General features: G+C 42.7%; 1 protein-coding gene and 1 long non-coding RNA gene across 2 annotated transcripts in view; one reads left to right on the top strand and one right to left on the bottom strand.

Annotated features, from left to right (window-relative positions):
- ADRA1A (adrenoceptor alpha 1A) overlaps nt 1-17,858 on the top strand; it is a 100,609-nt gene extending 82,751 nt beyond the window's left edge. The window contains exon 2 of the mRNA XM_004433557.3: nt 13,456-17,858. Within this exon, the coding sequence (XP_004433614.1) occupies nt 13,456-13,973 (518 nt within the window). The 3' untranslated portion in view covers nt 13,974-17,858. The remainder of the gene's footprint in view (nt 1-13,455) is intronic.
- LOC147915770 (uncharacterized) lies at nt 6,482-15,105 on the bottom strand. Its single transcript, XR_015553775.1, has 4 exons — nt 14,958-15,105; nt 14,579-14,616; nt 11,190-11,261; nt 6,482-9,388 (listed from the first exon to the last, which is right to left on the bottom strand). It is a non-coding gene; the product is annotated as an uncharacterized LOC147915770 (long non-coding RNA).
- Nucleotides 17,859-19,294: the final 1,436 nt, after the last annotated feature.

Below are 19,294 nucleotides of genomic sequence, written 5' to 3'. Positions count from 1 at the left end.
GGTGCTTGAAAATATGTTGCTAAGACAGATGTCGAAGAGCGCACTGCCTGTGTTTTCTTCTAGAATTTTCATGGTTTCAGGTCTTACATTCAAGTCTTTAATCCATTTTGTATTAATTTTTGTGTATGGTGTAAGATAATGGTCTACTTTCATTTTTTTGCGTGTGGCTGTCCAGTTTTCCCAGCACCATTTGTTGTAGAGACTTTCCTTTCTCCGTTGTATGTTCTTGCCTCCTTTGTCAAAAATTAGCTATCTATAGATGTGTGGGTTTATTTCTGGGCTGTCGATTCTATTCCATTGATCTCTATGTCTGTTTTTGTGCCAGCACCATGCTGTTTTGGTTACTATAGCTTTGTAGTACATTTTGAAATCAGGGAGTGTGATACCTCCAGCTTTGTTCTTTTTTCTCAGGATTTCTTTGGCTATTCGGGGTCTTTTGTTGTTCCATATAAATTTTAGGATTCTTTGTTCTATTTCTGTGAAAAATGTTGGAACTTCGATAGAGATTGCATTGAATCTATAGATTGCTTTAGGAAGTATAGACATCTTAACTATGTTAATTCTTCCAATCCAAGAGCACAAAATATCTTTCCATTTCTTTGTGTCTTCTTGAAGGTGTCCATATATTTTAGAGTAAGTTCTCTGAGCACTCTCAAATAACTGGAGATATTTCTACTCTTGCATTGAAAAGTTCAGTGTGTTAATTCATTGAAAGATTTCTGAACTGGGAGTCTGAAGAGCAGAGTTCTTAATCTAGTCCTCTGTTCACTGTGTAACCCTGAGCAAGTGCCTTACCCTTTCGGCGTTTCACATCATTGTCTATTTGTAGCCTAGAAGTCAGCTTTGTTCTTGGTGCCTCAAGGGTTTATAGGAAATGGTTGTAAATGATTTCAATAACAATTTAGATCAAAACGTGTATACTGTGTCCCAAGTAGACTATGAAGAAAATTTAGGAATTATTGAAATACATGTAGACTAGTCCCATTCTCAGAAAAAAGTAAGTTATACTAAATAAATCATTTGTCAGATCCAATAATATGTCCATATTCCTATATGTGTGTGCCTCTTACAATGCTTCTAATGCACAATTTCTTTATTGCAATATTAAAGAAGTGAGACATTCAGAACAAGCAACTTTTTCTCCCCCAGTAGTGTTTGCTTTTTCAGGAAATTCTAAAGCTTCAGGCTTAGAATGCACCTAAAAGAGTATTTTAATAGGATGCTTTATGATGCTTGAATCTCCAGTATGTTAAATCTCAGTGAGTGGTTATCCATCCTATCCTAGGATACTTCCATTGATGGGAAGACCAACTTCCAGGGCAGCCCAAATCTGTCTTCCTACAGCTTTTAGCCACTGGTCAGAATTCTAAGCGAGACCAATGGGCTAGTCTCCTAGTTGGTCTCCCTGTCCCTAGCAGCCTCCCTCTTTAGTTATTCTTATACAAGTGTAAGCTTATGAAAAACTTAGGAAAATGGAAACCTTCCAGAGCCACCAGGTCCAAACATGTTCCTAAGCCAGCCACTTGCTAACACTTATATCTATCTTAAGACATAAAGTGAGATTCTAACTCACCAGAATCAAATTGGAATAAACAAAAACAATGAGTGTCATTATTTTCATTTTGACAAACTACTGTAGCTTTCTTCTCTTCTCATGAAAATTTTTCTGTAAATGAGAGAAAGACAATTGACAACAGCAGCAAGGTAAAAGTTCTGTTGCTTCAACATTTGCCTGGGTAAAGAACACAGCTGTGCTGGAGTTGCTGAGGAAGGTTGCTATTCTGAACAGCACATCCAGAAAATAGTGTTTGTGGTTATCTGATGTGTTCTGAATTAATCACCTAATTTGAGCAAGTATTCAGTGGGCATTTCAGAGGGGAATCGTGACAGTGGGGAACAACCTTTCCTTAGAAACACGACTGTTGTTGGTAATAGAAAATCACACCATGCACCAGGAATGCATTCTTTTCAGGCAGCCTCGAATGCGATTGTCTCTGTCTTTGGTTTTTCTTCGCCACTTTCTGTGTTTATCCTTCAGATATCTTTATTCCTGACTCAGGCCTTCCAGATCTTGCAAAACTTTCTGAACCATTGTCATCACTGCCACTGAACAGTTGGAAATTCATGAGTGGTTTCTACTCTTTGGCATTGGGAAGACTTTTTAGTAGAAATGCTGCCTTCTGGAAGCCATGTATTTATTCCTTAGGATTAAACTATGATACATCAACCAGTATAAACCTAAACCACATCGTAATGAATCAAAGATGCTGTATCACTCAGTTAACAATTACACAAATGTTCAAATCCTGTTGATTATAATTTTCTACTTTTCTACAATACTAATTAGAGTCTTTGAATGGATACTTAGATCACCATACTCCATTAACTAGTGATCTAGTAAAGTGGATTTTCAGTCACTCAGACCTATGGACATTATAACTCCTAGTACAGAATTTGGATCTGGTTTTGAATTCACTGAAGAGTCATTGAAGTGATTTAATCAAGGAAGATATAATCGGGTTTGTTGTCTCAGAATCGCTCTGGCAGCAATATGGTAAGTGGGTTGGAAGGAGGTAAGACCAGAAGCAGGAAGCTCAGTTAGTACCTGATAAAGGGTCCCACCTAGAGATGATGGTGGCCTGAACTAGGATGGATGGTGACAAGCAGAATGAATGTCCAGTGGTCTGGACTGGGTGATTGGATGTAGTGGAGGAGGTGGGAGAGTGAAGAGTTGAGGATGACAGTGGCTTTCTGGCTGGGACAACTTAGGGGAAGGTGTGCCATCTACTGAGGATGGAGCAGAGAAGAAAGTAGGTTTTGTGAGAGACAATAAGTTCAGTTTGGTTATGTTAAGGGTGAGAGGGTTTGGGAACATCAAGATGTTCTGGTAATAGAGAGATGTCTGGTAATAGTTGTGTGTGCAGGACTGGAGCTCAGGAGCCAGATGTGGTCTAGGGATAGAGATTTGAGAGTCATCAAGGTTAAAAAGGAACTTGAAGCTGTGGAAATGGATGAGCTTCTGTGACCTCTATCTTCCCCCTTAGAGTATCAGACAGTTCTCAGTTTAGACTGCAGAAGGCTGGGTTAAGTTTGAAGAGAATGAGGATGTGCCCTGCAAGCAAAACTGAGATTCCCCAACATTGCATTTATTATGAAAGGTGGAGGCATGGTCAATTCTTTTTTCAGAGACATCTATAATCAAAACAGTGCCATACTCTGTTGTCTTTTAAAATTAAAGAGTAAATTTTCCCAATCCATTTCTGCACTTTAAAATTGGTTTGCTCACCTGTACTTAAAAGCCATATTACAGCTTCCAAAAAGACACCTTTTATTTTGAAAATAAGCTATTAAAATGCCTATGCGTATATGTTATGTCAGTTTGAATACCACCCACTTTTGATGGAGGTCAGGCTCCCTGCTGGTCTGGCCCAGCTTGAGCCTGGTACTGGGGAGAAGTAGCAGGGGTCCACAGACAGCCCCAATCCTTGGCTTCATCCAGGTAAGGGAGGGGGTGTGCAGAAGCTGGAAGTAGAGAGCAAAGTGCTATACATATTCTGCCTGATACAGAGCTAGATAATATTCCTGGAGGATGGCTACAGTATCAGAGGACATGCCTCTGGGTGACCCAGTGGCCAGTGAGAGAACCTGGAATGTCATTTCCAAGTAGGGAATTGTCCAGAGAACTCTGATTCAGCATCTTTGCAGGCAGTCCAGAACCAAAAGTCCATCTGCCTGCTCCCCTGTTCACCTCTTATTGCATAAGCACCAGCCAATTCACCCATGTCCTTGCTGGCAAGACTCTGGAATGGAACCTGCCTTAGCCTTTAAGCTGAAAGCGAAGGGACATCATCCTGAAAAACTCCTGCACCTCCTCCCTGGGTAACCAATTTTCACTCTTTATGTCACTGCTTCGGATTTGCGGTGTTTGGCCTTGCATTCGCATCCCACAAATATGAGAGACTGCTGATGACTATCTCATCTTAATTGCAGGCTTTGACCTTTCCTACAGGAGCCTATAAAATGTCTTTATAAGTACTGGAAGTAAGAATATTATGAAGTGCCTGCGACGTAGCTGTATAAAATTATCTGTAGAATGGTTTTGTTTTTATGTAAATATGAGTGTCTTAAAGATCAGGAAGATAAAATGTTGGAATGTGAGTTAAGACAGGCTCTCTTTCTCCATTTAAGAGTATATTTCCAGCTGTAAGTAGTTGAAGCAGGACTTTTATTCAAAATGTCATTTTCTTCCATCAACAAATGTCATCTGTTGATTCAATAAACATTTATTGAAAATTGTGTTCATCACTGAGGGGGATATAAATGAAGGATAAGAAGTAGTATGTGTCTTTAAAGAGGCCGAAATCATAAGGATGGAATGTGTCATTTATTCAACATCGTTTGTCATGAGCCTACTATGTGCTGTAAACATATAGCTCATATAGGTGTTGTGGATACAGCAGCGAAATGAAGAGACAAAAACCTCTGCCTTCAAGAAGTTCGTATTCAAGAAAAGGAACAAAAAGAAATAAGTATAGAAGATGGTGATGAGTGCTATAGAGAAGAGTAACTAAGGGTAATGCTTAGAGGAAACAGTGAGAAAATACAGACTGTAATGAAGGAGGGACTCGCGGATGAGCTGGATTTTGAAGACAGCTTTCAAGATAGGCTGAGACTCGGAATGGATTCAGGTTTGAATAGATAGGGGAGAGAGGGCCAGGTCACTGAGAGAGGGGCAGGAAGTGAAGTGAAGAACCACACGAGCTGAGGCCGTAGTCACCTTGGTTGGTCAACAAAGTCACAGTGAAAAGTCTACCATGGCAAGAAGAAAGCCTTTGTGTTGGAAATTCACAATCCAATTTAACAGGCATTTATTGGAAATTCTCATAGAATGTAAACTCCAAGGGCAGGAACCTTATGCATTTTCCTGACCATTGTGTCTCCAGTATCTACAACAGTGCCTGTCTCATAGAAGGTACTAGGCAAATTATTTGTTAAGTGAATGAATAATGGGAGAGAAGGTTATGTAAGACTGGTGAAACCAAATGATGAAGAGCCTTAAATGACAAGGTGATGAGCTTGAACTTGATCTTATCAACAACAAAAAATAATGCACAACACATGTCTTGGCAGATCTCACTATTATGAGGTTCTTTTAACTATATTACTGAGCACCTTGAAAAACCTCCCTTCCCTCTGGTTATTTCTGAGAATTTTCCCTCATGGCTTCCACTACTTTCTTCCTTTTCCATCCTATCTCCTTAAAGATGACCAGATGACCACTGCCATAGCCTCACAGGCCCCAGATGTGCATGTGTGCAGCCCCCATACTACCAAGGAGCATGGGAGCTCTGGAGCTGCCAACAGCCTGGACCATGCTGTGCTCCACACAGAAGAAGAGCAAATGCCATTCCTACTCAGTGTAACCCACTGTCAGTGGGCCTCAGAGTGTCACATGTGCCCCTATGCAGGTGTGTCTCATGACAATAGCCCTTAGGTTTCTCCTCCCAGCCCTTCTTTCCCTCCAGCTCAGACACAAATCTCCAGGATGGACCTCAGGATGTCCTCCCTAAACCCTAACCCAAAACCTTGGGTTCTCTCCCTTCTAGTCCGCTCTTTTCTGGCCATCTCCCCACAGGGTTCCTTAATCATCTTGTTTGACACACTGGTTTTCACTTTTGGCTATTTCAGTTTTCCTGGAAGCATATGCTTCTACGGGGGAAAGGAGTGGTAACAATTACCTGGTCCAGATCTTTCATGTTACAGATGAGGAAACTGAGGCTCAGGAAGGGAAAGTGACTCTCTCAGCTTTAAACAATCGATCCAAGCCTCCCTGATTCCTGGTCCTGAGCTCTCCCTTGATTTCTGAGCAGGAAAGTGGCACCATCCTGACAAGGCTGCAGGGTGATGAGTTGAGCACCATTAGCTTAGCAATGAGCGAGGCTGGAAGTGAAGAGACCCCTCCATGCTTTGCTGCACAACACAGGGGTGCTAGGGATGGGCGTGGAGGGGAAAGGCAAGTCTGAAAGATGTTTCAAAGGAAAATGTCAGTGGGGCTTGGTGACTGGTTGGAATGTAAGAGACAAAGAGGAGGAGCAGGAGTCAAATATACGTTCTCCTTTCAGGAACTGAGCCAGGCCCTGCGCTTGCACTACCGCAAGAAAGACGGCCCGGGCCTTGCCAGGGTAGAGCTTATTGCACACTCTGGAGGACGACACAGTCAAAGAAAACAAGTAAACAAGAAAACGTACAGGGAGGTGGGGGAGGGGGCCAAACGGGTGAAGGGGGTCAAAAGGTACAAACTTCCAGTTCTAAGAGGAATAAGTCCTGGGGATGTAATGTACAACATGGTGACTATAGTTAATAATACTGTACTGCATATTTAAAAGTTGCTAAGAGAGTAGATCTTAAAAGTTCTTATCACAAGAAAAAAGAAAAGAGAACAAAAAGTTTTTGAGAAAGAAAGAATACTTACAAACCATGATATGTGCCATGAAAGAAAGAAACCATGCTAATGGGTGTGTGTCTGAGGACTACTCTTCTTTAGACTGGGTGGTTGGAGAAAGCTTTTGTGTAGAGATGATCAGAAGATGTTTCAAATGTGAGACTCATGAAATGATGGTGACCTTAGTGAAAGTGGCAAAGTTTGGAAATTAAGCTGGTTTATGAAAGGAGATTGCTTTTAAGGAAACAACCTATAAAGAACATGGTGACTTCATTGCTAGTGTTCTCCTGAATCAAATTATTTTTGTTAAGTAAAGGGAAAGAAATCTTGCTATCTTTTGAAAGTGTTTGAATTATTTATTCATTTCAAAAGGAAACACACAACACAGGGAGCTCTTCTGGGAAAACGGTGAGTTAGCACAGCTGGGTCAGGGGTTACTCTCTCCCGGTTATCGTGGGTGTTTGGGCCAAACATGCATGCTCTGGGAGACATGATCCCCCTTTCTAAAAGGAGAAATACTGTTTGGGGCTTTGGTGATTAATGAGAGAAACTCTTTGAAGAGCTTTACTTCAAGCAGCTTGGACTCAACCAGGGTAAAATCCCTGATTCTGCAGAGCTACACTTGGCCGTCAGAAGGACCCCATGAAGAGTGTCCCCCACCTGCAGAAGTCTGAGGTATGAGAGAATGTCTCCCCAAGCGACCTCTTTCCTTGCCCAGGTTGGAAGAAGCAGGGGTTCTCGACAACAGTAACAGTAAGCCAGTATACCTCAGTCCCTGGAAAAAGGGAAAAGTGCTCCCATCCCACACTGCACAGCCCCCGTGGTGCCCCGGGTTTGTTCTATTTGGTGCTATGTACCCAGCAGACGGTGTGCATCTTTGCCCCTACTCACTGCACCCTCCCTCACCTCCATTCTTCCTCACCTTGACTACTATTCAAGCTTCCTGCCAGAAAGTTCAGAAAAGACTCAACATATTAACTCTCTCAAGGAAGCAACCACATTACTTCCCTCAGAGGCACAAGACGAGAACTGTGCTATTTCGAGCCCCAGTTAAGTCGAAGAAAATAGCGTGTTCTTCTAAAGAGGTGTTGAACTAACATCCTTTTGCCCTGTTTGTAAGCTTGACACTCTCATCAGGACATATGGGCTAAGTGAGGTGGGCTGGCCAGAGGGAGAGCTTGTTCTCAGCAGCTGGGAGCAAGGCTTAGCCATCTTTTGTGTCCTCAAGACCACTATGAGAAGCCCATAGAAGCTGAAGTCCTCTTCTCAGGAAAATGAATCTCTGTACATACACGGACTTGTATTTCATTTCATGCGAAGTCTATCCATGAATCTTGGGTTGAGAGTCTAGGGTTCTAGTCCACAGTTAATCTGGCCAGCATTCTTAGAGATTCCTCACCACCATTCTAGGTAGATAACTTAAAGACCCGGTCTGGCTGAGAACTGCCCAAGGGTGGCCCCTGGGTGAATCTCTGTGCCAGCCCAACACGGAGGCATCTAGTAGACTCCAAGATGATAAGAAAATCGGGGCTATGCTTACACTCTGATTCCTACAGCTTTTGTGGTTCATTTCAATGGGGCAGAGTTTTCTTCCTGGCAAGAAGATGCCAACTGATCTGGCGTGAACGTTGCTGGGCACTGGAGCGTCTTGGCCTGGGGAACTGACGGCCTATTTGTGTGACAGCTTGTGTCTCTCCTCTGTTCGTTGGATGTACACCAGTCACGTTAGACTGGTACCACATGCACGGAGAGACCACTGGTTGGACAAGGAGAAACAATTAAAGGTTATTTTCTCTTATGGTGGCATAACATTAGCTTCCCCTTTAGAGTCCATGTTTTTTTAATTGGAGTCATTTAAACTCCAATTTTCAGAATGTGATACCCTGCAGATGAGCCCTTCCAAGATCATCATCCATTGTTCTTTTTTCCAGTGTCTGAACAGTACATTACGACTTTTTAAATGATATAGTTAGGGATATTGCCACTCTCCTCCCCCTTCTTTCTCATTATCTCTACAAAACCTGTTATCATTCTATGACAACAGCTGGACATATTGGCATTAACATTTCCAGTGCCATTGTGGGGTTCCTAAATGGCACACAAGATCAGGAGCAGAAATGCGTGAAGGAGAGCAGAGTCTGGGTCTAGTCTTGACTGGAGCCAGGTGATTTTGTGAAAACCACTTCCCCTCCTCAGCCTTACTATCTTCATCTGTAAAGGAGGGGTTGACAGTACTTGCTAGTCTCTAAGTTTCTGCCAGTCTTCACATTCTTGCATTCTATGACTCCAGCTAATTCGGGTTTTTCATAACCCTATGTCTCTCAAAGTTGTCATTAAGATGTCAAGTTTTCAGGTAGGTGAAATGAAACATAGAAGTGGGAGACTAGAACAAAGACTGACTCATAGCTTTCTGCTTCCATACTGAGTCACCTTGATTCTGAAAGAGTTGAACTGAAGAGGAACCTTCTAATTGCCAGTGCTGGGTTGGAATTTGAGAACTCCATTTCTATCTTCACTGCGTTTTAGAGTGAGCACTGGTGGAGAAAACTCACTTAGGAGACCAACATTGGCAGCAAAATGGTTTTCTCTTGTATAGGAGGCATTGAGAGCAAACTTTGCTGTAACTTTGTGGCTAAAATGTGACTACAATGGCCAAATCTTCACTAGGATGGCCCCAGTGTCCCCCATCATAAGCCTACAGATGAGCCCCACAACAGAAATGAGACATGAAATGTTCCCGATGGAGAGGACATCAGGTGATGAGACATAAGTGGCGTCATTTGAAATCATCAGTTTCAATTACCCCTTGGAATCTAGAGGCCTCAACAGTGGAGTGAGGATTCTGCATCTCCAAGGGTGAAGACGTTGATGGTGTTCCAGGATATACTCATGCTCTAGCCATCTCAATCTGGCCAAGTTTTAGTTGACCAGGATGTTTGGAGGGTCCTGAAAAGAAAAGAGTCAGAAATTCCATAGCAGACCAAACAGCAGAAGAAACTCAGTGAAGGGAAGAGTCCCTAGGGGCTTGGGATTTTCCAAAGCTCGAGAATTAAACCGGACAGATTCGCATGCAAGGATGACCTGACCTACAGGGCGAGGGCTTCAGGGAATTAAGCCGGGCACTGTTTATGCTTCTTGAAGCAGAGTCTGGGCAGAGGTTGTTGAGGAGCACAACATACCTATGGTGACAGGAGGAATAGGAGTCCCTGTGCTCGTGTGGATGATTCAAAAGTCTAGCTCTTCCTATGAAGCATGAGGGGAGAAACTAGAGTGTTAGATACCAGGTAGTGCAGTAAGGAAAAAAAGATGGCGAAATAGTATCACAGAGAAAACCAGAGGATTGAACTGGGCAGAAAAAGGGAAAGAGACAACAGAAGGAAGGCACTGGCAGGAAGGAAAATACAAGGCTACAGCTGTCAGGCAGAGAAGAGAGCTGGGCCACATGGAGAAGCAGAGTCGTGGAGAGGACAGGGAGACGCATTCAGTCAGTCAGTCAGGGAGCTGGCCATTCATTCAGCAAAAACTGGGAGGATGCCTTGAGATGCCAGCATTGTGCTGGGTTCTGGAGCCCCATGATCAAGCAACACTGACACGGTACCTGCTCAGATAGAGCTTACAACCCAGTGACTGGGTCAGAGGTGTCCATCTCTAAACCAGGCAGGTTTTACCCTGGTGCTCCGTGCAGTGATGGGTGGAGGACAGGGAGAAGCATGATCCAGCTGCCTCCCATTCTAAAAAGCATCATGGGGGCCGGTCGGGTGGCGCAGTGGTTAACTACGTGCGCTCCGCTGCAGCGGCCCAGGGTTCACAGGTTTGGATCCCGGCACGCACCGACACACCGCTTGTTAAGCCATGCTGTGGTGGCGTCCCATATAAAGTAGAGGAAGACGGGCACAAATGTTAGCCCAATCTTCCTCAAGAAAAAAGAGGAAGATTGGCATTGGATGTTAGCTCAGGGCTAGTCCTCCTCACAAAAAAATAAAATAAATAAAAAGCATCATCATCCTCAAGAAGAAAGGGATCTGAGGAGAATTTGAGGTTGAGAATAGAAATAATGGAGAGTTCAGAGAAGAGAGTGCGTGAGCAGGAAGGTTTGGACAGAGAAGAAGATAGTGGGGTCAGGGGCCCTGACTGGGACCAGGCAGCAACAGCTCTTTTCCAAGTCTGAACCCAGCTCAATGTCCCCTTCCTAGGAGAGGAAAAATGAAGGGAAGAAAGATCTGAGGATGTGGATAATGCAAATAAGGAGGGAGGGAAACAGCCCGTTGCTGTCTTTTCTTACCTTTTGGAAATTTCCTGAAGGAAGTACATTTATGAGTCCCTCTCCTAACCCCAGCCAGCAGCTGCTGAAAGAGAATCACCCCCACACACACAGAGAAGAAGAACACTGCAAGGAAAAATTGATCCCGTGACCTGCCCTGTGGAACTGTCAGATTGGGAGTGGGCAAATCGTGCTGGGCTTAGACCCACCTAGGTGCTGGCACACACTTCATGGGATAAACCAAATGGTGTCATTTATGGGAATGCCTCTGGCCCAGAAGAATCTAGAGATGTCTGGAGATGGCATCTAGAGCTATGCTTGGATTAGCAAGGCAATGTCCCTGGAGGGTTAAAGCTGGAGACCATCTAACATTCAAATCTTAGTGTAAATTCTTTTTAACCATCTCCCTTTCTCACCCTGTACCTCAGCTGCAGGGAGGAAATAGGTGTTTTGAGAAGGACACATAGAGGGGAAACTAGTATTTACCTCTGAAGCTGTGGACACAGCAAGAAGGCCAAAGCAAAAAGAGCCCAAGAGCTCACTCTGGATCAGCCAGACCTGGAAATAAGGGAGATTGAGGAGTAGGGGGCACTCGAGGGAGGGAAGAGGAATGGGAAGAGAGGGATTAAAAAAGTGTTGAGATTTATAAATGCAAAACTGGGCTCTGTAAGCAGAGAGTGTCCTTGAAGGAATTATGGGAAATTCCAAGGCTCCCAAATCATTTTATTAGCATTGACATTCGTAGTTCATATATTCTTTTTTTTTATTGAAATTCTTCAAATAAGGGAAATACACTCCTTTCTCTAGATGATTTACAGCTTTTGGTGTGCCCTGCTCATTATCTCATTAAGCCCAGGGCAAGGCGTGCCTTTGTGAAGCTGGTTCCCTTAATCATGTCACTGTGGCTATGGGGAAGAAACATTGGGCAATATACAGGCATCCTAACATAAGATGAATTTTTATGTTGTTAATGATAATTAAATTGTATGTAAAGTGTTTAGCCCAGAGTGCTCCAACCAGGCACTCAATAAGTAAATTTTGTTATTATTATAGGACAACATTAAAAGCTTTGGAGCTAAAGAATAATACTTTGTCACTTAACAGCCATCACTCATGTGTGTTAATTTCTTTGAGACACATTGAACTTAGCAGGGAGTGTGCTTTAGAGATAATAAATGCTCCCGTTGATCACTGTACCATTTTGTCTTCTTTGGTTCTGCAATATTTATGTTTGCTCTTTGTTTATATTTATGAGGTCCTCTACTAAATTTCAGGGCATTGTTTGCCAGAGCGGATTTTAAGCACACTCATCAGTTTGTCATGACTCTGATGGGTCCATAGAGCAGAAAATAAAGAACACTGGACTGGGAGTTCCATATCCCTTTATCCATCACTCTATTAGTACTGTAGCTGTCATGTTGGTGACAACCTCTTTAGTTATCATTTTTTTACTTAGAAATTGAGTAATTGAATTAAATAGTCCATAAGATTGTTCCTACTTTAAGGTTCCATGGTTTTGTTATTCTGCTGCCAAGAGCTATGTGATAGTTACTGTATGAGATGTAAAGAAACTTGATTCCTAGGCTGGCCCTGTGGCTTAGCGGTTAAGTGCGCGCGCTCTGCTACTGGCAGCCCGGGTTCGGACCCTGGGCGCACACCGACGCACCGCTTCTCCGACCATGCTGAGGCCGTGTCCCACATACAGCAACTAGAAGGATGTGCAACTATGACATACAACTATCTACTGGGGCTTTGGGGGAAAAAAAAAAAGGAGGAGGATTGGCAATGGATGTTAGCTCAGAGCCGGTCTTCCTCAGCAAAAAAAGAGGAGGATTAACATGGATGTTAGCTCAGGGCTGATCTTCCTCACAAAAAAAAAAAAAAGAGAGAAACTTGATTCCTGCCGTGTAAATTAGTGGATAGGACTTGAGTAGGTAAAGAGAATGAGAAGGGGCATTTTAGACATAGAGACTCAATGGGAGAGGACAAAAAAAAATGAGCAATGACTTGGAGACAAGTTTGTAGTGAGTCAGGCTAAAGTAAAAGTGTTAACATTGGAAAGCTATTAGGTTGAGTGCTGTGGAGGACCCTGAATGTCCAGTAAGTGACAAGCATTTGACAAGCATTTGGCAGCCACTGGAGTATGCCCAGCAGGGGAGTATACTGTAACTTGAAAAGGCATCGTCAAAGAAAAATAATCGAGAATCACTGGCCAAAAGTTGGCAAAGCCAATATTTTGTTAATTTGGGCTTCTCATTAAAATAGGCAATTCTAATATTCAGGAGAAAAGGAATTCATAATTATTTAGGCTGTGCCTGTATAACACTGTGTCAGAGAACAAAGGAAATATTCAGGTGACCCAATTTTAATATGGATTATTTGAATGGATTCCAACTTATTTTTAAATTCAGGCAAAACAATTTGCATATGACTCAGCCTAAATTTCATGTTTTCATTATTTAAAGCTTCATAGCAGATGTCAAGTGATATTTTTTCACTGAGAACAGGTGCAACCCTACCTGTTGGGTCTGCTCCCATAATTGATGTTGTACATGTGGACCAAGTGAGAATGTTCTTTAAGGATATTCGCAGGGGCTAGTCAGTCAAATATAGGAAACTCAAATGTGTTTGGAATCATTTGGAACTTTTTAAAGATATAAAATGAGGTTTGTTGGTTTGTTTGCTTGTTTTCCTAGCCAATTGGCCTGTTGGCTTGCAAATAATATGTATGAATCTGTGTGTTTTCTTCCAGGGTCTTTCTTCCCTGATTTCAAGCCCTCAGAAACAGTTTTTAAAATAGCTTTTTGGCTCGGATATCTAAACAGCTGCATCAACCCCATTATATACCCATGCTCCAGTCAAGAGTTTAAAAAGGCCTTTCAGAATGTCTTGAGAATCCAGTGTCTCCGCAGAAAGCAGTCTTCCAAACATGCCCTGGGCTATGCCCTGCACCCACCCAGCCATGCCCTGGAGGGGCAGCACAAGGACCTGGTGCGGATTCCAGTGGGATCCGGAGAGACCTTCTATAAGATCTCCAAGACGGATGGGGTCTGTGAATGGAAATTTTTCTCTTCTCTGCCCCGTGGATCTGCCAGGATTACAGTGCACAAAGACCAATCAGCCTGCACCACAGCCCGGGTGAGAAGTAAAAGCTTTTTGCAGGTCTGCTGCTGCTTGGGGCCCTCAACCCCCAGCCTTGGAGAGAACCATCAAGTTCCAACCATTAAGATCCACACCATCTCGCTCAGTGAAAACGGGGAGGAAGTCTAGAGGACAGGAAAGGTCAGAAGGGAGGGGGGATGATCTTAGGTACCCACTCCACTTCCTTATCAGGATGCCAGTTCACTCTTCCTGGATGACAATACAGGACCATCAAACGAGGGACCATCTGGGAATGGGGTGGCGGAGGAGACCTGACTCATGGGAAATGAGTAGGGATCAGGTAAGAGGGAGGACATCACGCAACCATCCAGCTCAACATGACGATAAACAGCATGTCCTTGAGGCTAATGCTCTCTCAGTCATCCTCTGAGCCCACTTTCCACGTCTGGCCCTTTCAATGAAAAACGCCATGGGAAACAAAATTTCATACACAATCCAGAAGACTATAAATATAGGATTATGATTTCATCATGAATATTTTGAGCATACACTCTAAGTTTGGAGCTATTTCTTGATGGAGTGAGGGGATTTTATTTTCAGGCTAAACTTACTGACAGCTACGTTGGATATTTACGGGGAGCGGGCCTGGAGAGGAAGAGCCTTGAGATGGTGGCTGATATCCAGGCACATTATTTTTAGAGCAAGTTTTAAACTCCACCATTTCTGATGCATCCAGTTTCTCAACTTAGGTGAAACTGTAAAGTGGGATTTACCTTTTGCTGCAATTTGACTGGACACTGGTCCTGATTCCCTGAGGAAGAGAGTGAGGGGCACTCGTTATGTCTCTGAACTAATGGAGGCACATCCTCTATGCTTGAGTCCAGAGAGTGTTGAAAGAACCAGTCAGGGAAAAGATGGCTTTCACTAATGGAAAACAGTAGAGATGAGGGTCATCTTTTCAAGTTAACTACTACAGACAAAATTCCATTAAACAGTTCCCAGATCAGATGGAGGAAGGCTTCTTGTGTAACATTTAAAGATCAAGAGGTTGCAGTGGGATGGGTGCTGATTTCATGCAAGATAGAGACTGCAAAATTACTCCACAGCCTTTTTGCCATGGCCTAGAAAGGCCTTTCTTGACAAATCACTTACCTTTTCCAGAACTCCATTATGAAAATCCAGAGACTATAGTATTTTGAAGGCACGTCTTCACTTCCGTTTTTTCTCAGCTGCTTCACTATCGCATAATGAATGAGATTCAAGGTCCTGAATGCAGGTGTGGCATGCTGGAATGAGCCTCATGATCCACGTATATCCTTCCTGAACTTTGAAAGATACACATGCTTAACTTGGGAGAATACAGACTGGTCACCAAAAACTCGTCTAAAGCAGGAGTTTGCAAACAGTTTTTGACAGAAGCTCATTTATTTTGGTGAAAAATCCAGTAGCCTATTCACTTCCTCTATTCCCACTTTTATAGGAACTTGGGAAACATGCTATTTTTTCCCTTATGTATACCAAATTTTGGTAAGCCTTAATAACTCAGTATATTACTAAAGAGGAAGATGGTAACTATATGTAAATATTAAAATATTTTTCACGATCCACAATAAGAATGTAGAATAAGATTTATGGTTTTGGAATAATTTTTGACTAGAGTCACTGGTCTAAAACTCCTGACCATTTCTGTGGCCTCTTTCCCCTGTTAGGATAACTTCCTCTAAGAATTTCAAAGCAGATTATAGCCATTATTTAACCTTTATGGCAAAGGTTGTGGCCCCATCATCTTATCCTTCTTCCCTTGCAGCAAAATGATAATTTCCTCGAATCTTTCTAAAAGGCTAATATCTTTCCACACTGCCATGGAGGGTACATTTGCATTTGCATTTGAGCTTGGTTGTTGATTGCATTTGGACATAGAATATTACTGCTTTCTCAGCCTTCTCTGGAGGTGTCTTCTTTGTTGACCAGATAGACACCCTGCCTGGTGCTCATAACTTGGATTCTGGCATAGATGTTGGCTGGATTTTCAGACTCTTCTGGTCTGCCTGCCTGTCCCATAACAGCTCTACCAGATGTGGATGTTCTCTTATGGATGTAGGCATCAGGGAAGGACTTGAATATGCAAACCTCACCTCTCGTGGCCTTCATAGGAAAGATAAGTTTTATTGTTGAGAAAAGCTTCTTTCAGAATCTGAATTTAAAAAACCACTTTTGCCAGGCTCCCCCTTAGAGGAAAAGCATCCCCCTGAAACGAATGGCAATAGTTTTTCATCAGCAAAATATGGCTCCGTGTTTAAGATGATCTTTTAACACCTTTACAGACAAATTTAAATTTTAGGTATTAGAAAGCTTAAGATCACCAGAAAGCTCACATTACTACTACTTCTAATCAAAAATCTTTTGGTTATCATATAAAAACCATGACAATTGTATTCATGTAAAACTATCCATAAATAATTGTCTGCTATGCTATTCTCCAACCCCACTCCCTCCAGGGAGGCAAACTTTAACATTTTTTTTCCTTTCCCATAACATATTACGTATAAACATGCCAATTTTACAAGAAATTGACAATGTCACCCAAGACTTAGTCAAAGTGGGATAAACATTATCCGAGTTATTTTTTACTCATCCACAAAAATCTCTGTACCTTTGAGCATGCCAAAAACTATCTAAAATTGTCACAGTTAAACAAATGATTGTCATATTTATACTCACATGTTTACTGCTTCTATTTGGAGTTTGAAGAATTTACCCAGAGTAACAGTGGTCAAAATGTCTTCTCTAATGTGTTGTAAAAAGCAGTTGCTTTGGGATTGTCTAAATATCACAAAAAATCAATTTGACATTATAGGATAAGCGAAATTTGAGTTTCTCCTGCAACTCAAATTGTGTGCATTGAGAGACCTTGAATCTCTTTATTCAAAAATTTCCCCAAACTATTGCAAGGACTTCAGAAAAGCATTTTACTTCTCATAGTTTTCTTCCTTTTGCTTCTCTCATGTCTCTTTGAAGACCGCTTCTGCCTGTAATCACTTATTGTATGCTACCACTCTCCAAAGTATTAAGGCTGCTAACTCTCTCACCACCTCTTAGACTGGTCCATCTGTGGTAGATAGTGATATTTGGGTAAATAAATATTTTCTTAAGATTTTTTTGTTTGTTGCTACTGTGTGCCAGGCATCAGCAGGGCGTTTTTCTCCCGTTGTTTCTAAACCTCACAGCAATTCCACATTCCTATTATAGAGATAAAAATCTGATAGTTAGGAGTGGTTAAGGACTTGCCCGAAGCCAAGGAGGAACCAGGATTCAATCCTGGGACTCCCTAACACTAAAGTCTGTTTTCCTCATAAATTGTTGGGGTAAAAGTCTCCCAGTTGAGATTGGGTATGCTGAGGATACTAAATCATACTCAAATTTTTTAATGTTTTGTTCCTTTGGGATTTGCCTTCCAATTAACCTCAGTAAATATGCTGCCAAATCTCCATCCCAGCTAAACCCAAGAGCAGGTCATAATTGGAAGGGTTTGGTGCCTACGATTCTAACCATCAGAATGTACCACTCTTTTAGGGGATAATGGCCTGGAGTGTTATTCAGGCCTTGCAACAAAGACAAATTATATCAAATTGGGAGAAGATGGACATATAAGAAAATGCAGAAGAGGCTGCATTGGCCTAGAACAGCAAAACACAGTGTGGACACGAAACACTTGGTGTAGTGTGTTGAAGTTATTGACTACCAACCACAGATGATTGGCACGCTTTCAGGAAGTATATCCCTTTTTTTTTTTTTTTTAATTTTTTATTTATTTATTTTTCCCCTAAAGCCCCAGGCGATAGTTGTATGTCATAGTTGCACATTCTTCTAGTTGCTGTATGTGGGACGCGGCCTCAGCATGGCCGGAGAAGCAGTGCGTCTGTGCGCGCCCGGGATCCGAACCCGGGCCGCCTGCATCGGAGCGCACGCACTTAACCACTAAGCCACGGGGCCGGCCCAGTATATCCCTTTTTAAAAAAAATTAAATAAGACATCACTCTCACTCACCTGTATTCCAACATCTTTTTTTTTTTTTTTTTTGAGTTGTAGAGAGAGAGAGAGAAGGAATTGTAGGTATTTCACTAGGAATTACAAAGAGCTCAGAGAATGTGTCAAACATGTGGATTTCATATCTGTCATGGTGGGGAAATGGTTCAGAAGGCTGATCTACAGGTAGCCAGAGGCCTAGGCAATCTTTGAAAATGAAGAATCAGTTGGCAGGGCTACTCGTTAGCTGGCATCACTTGTTCCTGGATTTCTTTCCACAACTGAAAGCTTTATGTCCTCAGCATCTCAGCTCCCTCCACCCCCTCAAAGTGAACCATCACGCAAACCTTCTGGCCCAGTAGGTTTCATGGTTATGGCCTGGGAGTGAGAACTTTTGAGGAACTATTGGCTTTGGCAGGTAATTATTCACGCTTTAATCACAGCTGCTTAATCACAGCTTGACAAACATTCTCACTTGCTTCTGGGCTGGTTCTGCTCAGGTCCTCCTGCCACAAGAGGTGCTGCCTCTGCATATGAGTACTCATTGACTTAATTAAGGAAAGAGCTCTGCTCATCAGCAAAGGGAGAAGGGAGGCCAAGCGCATGGAAGGTAAACTCTGCAAGCAAAAACAGGGTGACCAAGAAGAAGACAGAGGTGGCGAATATGGAGGCATCAGAGGTATGCTCACTTGTTACTCTGATTTCTTTTTACACTACTAGGACTTTTAACCACGAAAACCACCTGCACACAGCGCCGGTCAAGCCCGGTTGGAACACTGTTGGTGCCTGCCCCTTGTCTACAAACTGTGCCGTGGAGCAGGGCTGAGCCTAGACTGCTGTGGGGTCCACCATCTTCAAAAAGCAACGGCAGCAATGGCCTCCGGGCCCTCCAAAGTCCCTGCAAGATGAGTGAGTGGAGATGACTGTTGTGGGGCTCGGCTGGCAAAAGCAAGTTAGGATTTCAGCAGTGGACACCCGGCCTCTGGCCGATGCTCCCATCAGCGTTAACTCATTCATGCTCCCCACGACCCAAACATCATGGGCGCTGAGGATGGACCTTATCTGCTCTATGCAGGAAAATATCATTTCTTCTTTGCTACTGCAACATGGATTACTGAGTCTCCCACCTAAAGAGAAGGTTATGATGGTGGGGAGGGGGGCGTGTTGAGAAGGAGGGGGAAGACTTACCACGGACATTACTCAAAGCAGGATGGATGGTTTAGTAATACTTTGCTGCAACTGATAAGCAAGGAACTGCCCTAAAGCTGGTTGCTTATTCATTTCCAAAGACAAAATAATTGTCTTTTCTTATGGCTCAGAAGTTATTACATTACTTTCCCTCCATATCATAGTCAATGGGGCCACGTTATAAGCTGGAAATGATTATTGCTAAACTATGAGAAATACAGACTTGATTAGGTAAAAAAAAATCTAAGAGCAAATTTATACTGTACTTGGAGAAA

This window comes from Ceratotherium simum, chromosome 12 (assembly GCF_057802395.1).
Source record: "Ceratotherium simum simum isolate JZ-2026a chromosome 12, ASM5780239v1, whole genome shotgun sequence".
In the NCBI taxonomy this organism is placed as follows: domain Eukaryota; kingdom Metazoa; phylum Chordata; class Mammalia; order Perissodactyla; family Rhinocerotidae; genus Ceratotherium; species Ceratotherium simum.
This window is presented reverse-complemented; position numbering and strand designations above follow the sequence as displayed.